Genomic DNA, 7,500 nt, shown 5'->3' on the forward strand with positions numbered 1-7,500 from the left:
AAATTTCTTTTTTGTTTTATAAAATTGGTAATCGAAAAAAAAGTATTGTTTAAGAACTGGTATGGAAGTAACGGTATTGGACATTTCAACATGGCATCATGACTTTGCGTAAACATACACGCCACTTTATTTTTATATTATTTTTATTAAAAAAAATGGCTGAAAATTGCCACACGCGGGATGCGATCCCCGCTCTCCTGGGTGAAAGTCCTGTGTTTTACCCCACCCGCCACCCCAACCAACCTCCTTATGCGGACCTACGTCTCTTTATACTACTCGCTATGTCGAAAATTCACTCGTAATGTAGGTCAATGGCTGGCGAATTGCGTTGATAAAAACGCTAAAAAGCGATTATGCGTCTTGATAACAGGCCTAAATGGCATACGAAGTGGCGTGTCATACATACGCCACTTCATGAGATCAGTCTGGACATTTTTGAACGATACCCAGCCCTAGCAATGTGATATCTTGTTTGTCTTAAGTTCCACAGTTTAGGGGCGTAACAACAGAAAGCACTTTGACCGGTACACGTAAGGAACATTGACTGTAACAGGAAAGCAGTGGAGGACCTTAATGATCTGTCTGGAACATTGCATTAAAGAAAATCACTGATGTCCGGAGGAGCGACATTATTTAAACGGGTTTATAAACAAGTAAAATAACCGTATATCACTACTGAAGTACAGTAACCTTTAATGCTCACGCACAGTTGAAAGGGTCGGGCATCGAGATCCGGTTCCAACTTGGAATTGATTAAAAAATCATACCAAAGGTCTCCGTTTGCGGCCGTTGAGACTGCAACACAACCCCGCAGATTTCAAACCAAAACAGGTCAGAAGAGTTTCCAAATGTCTCGGTTTAGGGGCTCGGAAACGCCAGGGCAGGGGGAGTGAGAGGGGGAAACGCCAGAGCAGGGGGAATGAGAGGGGGGAAACGCCAGAGCAGGGGGAATGAGAGGGGGGAAACGCCAGAGCAGGGGGAACGAGAGGGGGGAAACGCCAGAGCAGGGGGAATGAGAGGAGAAAACATAGCGATGTAGATGTGACCCATTTCAACTCCGCCCCTCAAAGAATGGAAGTCAAAAATCGATAAGAACCGGAATGGAAAGGAAGAATGGGAATCAATCAAATGAAAATGATGCCTAACCCTACAGTTCACAGGGCGACTGTATGAGACGTCATATCTTCTCTTAATATTTCGACCTGCTGAATCACAGTCGCTTGCAGACTTGAAGAGACTCATAAAATGCTCCCAGAGCTCCAGAACTGACTGAGACTGAACTACCGAAGCCAAGCATGTCAGAGTTGTACTGTACTGCAGTCGGTTGGAGTTGTTGGGCGATTGTTTGTGTTTTGCACTTCCTCTTGTGGCACTTGTGGCAAAAATAATAAGTTTAAGATGTATTATTATTATTATTATTATTATTATTATTATTATAGGTTTGAAAATAAAGATTAAATAAATACGCCATGCTCAGATTGATTTCTGATTGTTGGGGTTGAAATCAAAACATGAGTTCCTGGGGCACGTTACCGGTAGAGCTGCACGATATAATATCATATCGTGATAAAACTTGTGATTTACACAGTTTTTACACACAGATGCTGAGAGTATTACAAATATCTAAACTAGGGGCTGCACGATATAAATAATAATAATAATAATAATAATAATAATAATAATAATATAAATGATCTGATTGTGATTATTTTGACTGATGAATGATTGCGATTGCGATATGATTCACGGTATCGGAGGGAATGATGATTTTTGTATCATTATTCTCATTTTCATTGAGATATATTAAAATTTAAATAAATTCAAATGACTATAGTCTGATTTCTGCGAGGATCTGTACCAAACAAAGATATTTTCTGTCTGTAGGAAACCATTTGTCTCTCCAGCACCACAATACTTCATTCAGAACGGTTTGACACATAATTTGCTTTTAACAAATATTGCGATTTGGATCATGCACTAGTCCAAGGCTGCCCAATTTGGGGCCCGCGGGCCAAGTTTGGCCCGTGCTCCCTTTTGTTTTGGCCCCCCATGGCATTTGACATTCTCATGCTTATTCTCCTCTTATTTTTAAAGTGCTGTAAAATGCTAATTGTAATGACTACGAAACTTTGTTTTGTGCAGCTAGAAGTACCTAATCTGAGTTTTACAGCACAGTGCTGTTAAACTTCCTTATTAAATTACGCACGTAAGTTTTCTCTTCGAAAAATTACAAAAAAGAGGGTATTTCTTCTCTCTTGGTGCCGTGAGCCGTGCTAACGTCAGCCAGATGGAGCGATGGAGGCCGTGGCTGATAGAAGAACATTTAGGAAGTCAGCTGGAGCCGAATGTTGAAAGACTTTTCAAACCAAGGACAGGTCTCCTCATGTCTCCCACTACTGCAAGTGATAAATAACTGTATACGATCTGTAATATGGGAGATAAATGCAGATTAAAGAGCATTGATTTCAGATTTTTAATGTTAATTTTGTATAAAATATAATACATTTTCTCATAAAATCAACATTTCACCATACCCCCACATCATCCCATACCCTTCACCATACCCCCACATCATCCCATACCCTTCACCATACCCCACATCATCCCATACCCTTCATCATACCCCCACATCATCACATACCCTTCATCATACCCCCACATCATCACATACCCTTCACCATACCTAGAGACTGGCATGGTTATATGTCAGTTAGCCTAATAGCTGGTTTGATTTGCATTGAGAGATGATTTTGGAAAGTACCCCATGCCAATCTCTAGGTATGGTGAAGGGTATGTGATGATGTGGGGGTATGGTGAAGGGTATGTGATGATGTGGGGGTATGGTGAAGGGTATGTGATGATGTGGGGGTATGGTGAAGGGTATGTGATGATGTGGGGACCAAGAGAACTTTATCAGGATGCATAGTATCCTGGATCCATGAAATAACTGGCCTTTAAACATAAACATCTGCCTGCCTCTATGGGGATTTAACATAGGGGTGTACTGACTTATGCCCCCTGTATTTTAAGGAAGAACATTTATTTATTTACGATACATTATTCATTCACAAAGAAAATTGGTGTCCTTAAAGGTTGGATTTTTCCTCATTTTTTTAATTAAGGCATTAAGATCAGTTTGCAAAAGATGATTTTTTTAATCCTCTTTTTAGTCAACTTTAGCATGGGTGTCCTAATTTTTTCACGACTGTACATACATATTATACACATATATACATACATACATAATATTCATATGCACACCTGCACCCATACTCTCATGCATACACATAAATAAGAAGAACAAAAGTATCCCAAATATTTTGGACATTTATACTTGAGAAAAACATTTACAGCAACATACAGTTTGCATACACGTAAGTAAAGACCGATGTTTTTGTTTTGTCGGGGCTGAACGCGCCCCCCAGCTCATCATAAAACTTGAGAAATCCTTTTCATAAAGTATTTAGTTTTCTTTGAAAATAATGTCCTCTGCCTTTGCCAAATCAACATGCTCTGGGACTTTAATTGCACAATTTCCTTCCAGTTATTACGTGTATGTTAAAAGGAGCTCTTATTTTTATACCTTGGGGGGAATAATTTGTTTAATAAAGCTCTTTGCAAAACAAGTGCCAATTTTGATTACTCCTTACAACTACAAATTAAAAGAATAATGCAATAATGTAAAAATAATATACCCAAAACAAATGTATAGACTTCAGGACCCAGAGCCAGACCAGATTTCAGTACCTTTTTTGTTTATTTCTTTCAACTTTTGAACTAAAATTTCAGTTTCCACCAATTATACAGTAAAATCTGCAGTTAAAAGTAAGTAAAAAGCAGATGTATCAATGTATCAATCAATCAATGTTGGAAGAAGTACTCGGATAAGTTACTGGAGTAGAAGTAGCAATACCATAGATTAGAAATACTCTGTTACAAGAAAAGAAAGTCCTGAATTCAACATTTAACTGAAGTAAAAGTAAGCAAAATATACTTATATATACTACAATATTTCCCTCTGAGATGTAGTAAAGTTTAGTATAAAGTAGCATTAAATGGAAGTAAAGTATAAGTACCTCAGAAATTATATTTATGTACAGTACTTGAGAAATGTACACAGTGTAAATAAATAAAGTATTGTTAGTGATTTGCAGGGGATGTGGAAGCCCCGCCCACTCGGTTCACTGATTCGCTGTTGCTTTTTGATCTAAGTAGCTGATTGGCTTATTCCGCTTCACTGGGCGGTTGAGCGGAGAGGAAAACAGGAAATACACTGTTGCTAAAAGAATGCATTTTCATGGATAACGAGACAGTTTAGTTGGTTTAATTTTGCCATGAGGAGAGTCACACTGTTTGTCAACGGAACCTCTTCAAATGGGAAGGTAAGCTGTGGAAGATAAAATAGTTATAGTAGGAAATAGTTATAATAGTTAGGTCTGTTATGTCCACACTCGGGCACTTTTTCGCTAACGTTTCTATCAAATATATCAGTTCAATTGCGAATATAAATGAAGTTGTAATGTTTTCAGTTAATGTAATGGCGTCAAACTAAAGTGTAACTTCTTACCTTGTTAACGGTATATCGTTTTAACTATTTATTTTAGCCTTGCTTTTACAAGAGTCGACAACAGGAAGCTAACACCAGTGAATTAGCCGTTAGCATTGTTGTTCGCGCTAATGATAAACAACAACGGCTAACGTACGTTTAGGTTTGACGTTACGCTTTACGTTCCCTCACGCTCACGTCAGCTAGCTAGCGTTACGGAACCGTTAACGTCAGTTGGTGTGTGTTGTCGGTGTTCTGTCACACAGGTGGTGGCCGTGTACGGCTCTCTGGAGGATTTACTGTCTGCGGCGAGCTCTAAACTTGGAATAAGAGCCTCTAGTGTCTATAACGGGAACGGCGGCCTCATAGACGACGTCACGTTAATCAGGTGAGACCGGAAGCAGCCGTTAGCATCTTAATCATCATCATCAATGGAGGCCCTATGTTCCCACAGCCCAATGGTCCCACAGCCCTATGGTCCCACAGCCCAATGGTCCCACAGCCCTATGGTCCCACAGCCCAATGGTCCCACAGCCCAATGGTCCCACAGCCCTATGTTCCCACAGCCCAATGGTCCCACAGCCCTATGGTCCCACAGCCCAATGGTCCCACAGCCCAATGGTCCCACAGCCCTATGGTCCCACAGCCCAATGGTCCCACAGCCCTATGGTCCCACAGCCCAATGGTCCCACAGCCCTATGGTCCCACAGCCCAATGGTCCCACAGCCCAATGGTCCTACAGACAAAGAGACACACAAAAAGAGACACACACACATGTGCACGCACACACACAGAGACACACACGTGTGCACACACACACACACACAGAGACACACGAGTAGTAGTATCGAGCATTGTATCGAAGTTTAAACTTCTGCTCAGGTTTCATTCGGGTTTAATCTGAAGTGTGGGCGGGGGGGACGATAGTGCATATAATTAACTTTAGTCTTTGTTGTTATTTGATAACCGCTAATAAATAAAAGAATTGGCACTTGGGGCAAGTCAGAATTGCCTTTGGGCTTTGTCCAAATGGGCAAGTGAAAATGAACGTTACCGTTGAGCCCTGACCTGAGTGAACGTAGTTCCGCTACATAAGAAGAGCTGACTGTGTTACACTGAGCGTTGTGTAAGAAGAGCTGACTGTGTTACACTGAGCGTTGTGTAAGAAGAGCTGACTGTGTGTGTCTGTCTGTGCAGAGATGACGACGTGCTGTACGTATCAGAGGGAGATTCATTCGAAGGTAAGTTTGAAGCAGCGCTGAAAGAAGTCTTCCCAGGTAAAAGTATTAAAGGTGCACTATGAGTTCCTGCACGGTCACCTCTGCTGACGTTGTAAGTCAATTTCAAACAAAAACAGAGCACGCTCGCCCCTCCCCCCATGTGTCCGTAACTGTCATGACTAGGATTGGGTACCGAAACCTACGCAACCGGTAGGAATCGGACCGGATTAGAACGCAGATTTCGGTTCCTCATTTCGGTTCCACTTAAAGGAGAATTCCGGTCGATTCCAACACGTAGAAAGGCTTGCTGCAAAGCAAATCACTCCGCCCAAGTAGCAGAAGTTGCAGAGCTTCGCCTTTCTGAGAATATAGTTCCCGGTTTTACGGTTAGAAGATGGCTGTGTCTCATATTACGTTGTATTTTGTACACGCTGTGACTCTACAAATCACAACATGTAAATAGGAACATGTTGGCGTTATTTTGTAACTTAATCAGAGCAGTAGGCTAGATGGAACCAGTTACCTGCAGGTTCTGTGCTAAGCTAGGCTACCGGTGGAACCGTCAGACAGAGTTACAACACGCACGGACACGACTTGTCTAACTCTGGGGGATACGGTGAATAAGTCGGCGTGTTCCTTTTTAATTTCAGCCGGAACACGGCGGAACATGTTCACGCACCTCCGACGTTGGATCCGTAACCTTTTTTATTGGATCCGGCACCTCCTGTGGCACTAAATGAAAAAAATAAACTACTGTTTGTGTTCAATGTTGTTATCTGTGTCGTTAGTCTTTATATTATTCCCCATTGATGTTCCACAAAAATCTTGCATTTTCGATGCGTTTTGAGGTGAATTTTCAGGGTAAGGGAGAGGGGAGAGAGGGGGAGAGAGAGAGAGAGAGAGAGGGAGAGAGAGAGAGGGGGAGGGAGGGAGGGAGAGGGAGGGGGAGAGAGAGAGAGAGAGAGGGGGGGGCGGGGGGAGAGAGAGGGGGCGGAGAGAGAGAGAGAGAGGGGGCGGAGAGAGAGAGAGGGGGAGAGAGAGAGAGGGGGGAGAGGGAAAGATGGGGGAGAGAGGGAGGGGAGACAGTATGTTTAAAAAAGCTTTAAAAACATCAGAAAAAGTGACAAAAAAACTTGGAAAAAGTGACAAAGGTATCTTTAAAAAAATGACAAACTTGAAAAAAAAAAAATTTAAATTTTGATCCAGAAAAACCAAAAGTTGCACGGTCGACAGGAAGACCACAGGAGGGTTAATGGGAGAGAAGATACATACGTGTTTGAGATGTTTCTCTGATTGAATCCCAGTTGACCTGCAGTACCTTTTGTACCCGTGTGCAGATCCTCAGGACGACCCCGCAGACCCTGAGAAGGATCAGACTCACACTGATTGGCTGACGCTCAACGTTGGCGGACGCTGCTTCACGACCACGAGGTAAATACGAGCGTCGGCATGGAGCCAGCGAGGCCTGTGAGTCTGCAGGTTTGCTCTTGTTATTGTTCCTCCTAAGTGGAGCTTCGGGACAGAAACGTGTTCGCAGGTTGCAAAACGCCAGGCGCATCGTTCAGCCTTTTTTGTTAAAGGTCCCATGACATGGTAACCTGACTCCGCCAGATGGATTGCTTCCCATTTGCTTGGCATATCCATCTGGGAATTTTCCGTTGGAGAACTTTTGGGAAGGGGCGAAACTACTGTCTATCGCCACCTAAACCCGCCTCAAAACCAACGCTGATTGGT

At 42.4% G+C, this 7,500-nt stretch overlaps 1 protein-coding gene across 1 annotated transcript in view; it reads left to right on the top strand.

Annotated features, from left to right (window-relative positions):
• Window positions 1-4,207: 4,207 nt before the first annotated feature.
• The window catches only part of LOC116041841 (BTB/POZ domain-containing protein KCTD9-like), a 14,129-nt gene continuing 10,836 nt past the window's right edge, over window positions 4,208-7,500 (top strand). The window contains exons 1-4 of the mRNA XM_031287908.2: window positions 4,208-4,382; window positions 4,813-4,934; window positions 5,744-5,787; window positions 7,104-7,197. Coding sequence (XP_031143768.1) covers window positions 4,335-4,382; window positions 4,813-4,934; window positions 5,744-5,787; window positions 7,104-7,197 — 308 coding nt within the window. The 5' untranslated portion in view covers window positions 4,208-4,334. The remainder of the gene's footprint in view (window positions 4,383-4,812; window positions 4,935-5,743; window positions 5,788-7,103; window positions 7,198-7,500) is intronic.

The sequence above is a fragment of the Sander lucioperca genome, chromosome 14 (assembly GCF_008315115.2).
Source record: "Sander lucioperca isolate FBNREF2018 chromosome 14, SLUC_FBN_1.2, whole genome shotgun sequence".
Classification (NCBI taxonomy): domain Eukaryota; kingdom Metazoa; phylum Chordata; class Actinopteri; order Perciformes; family Percidae; genus Sander; species Sander lucioperca.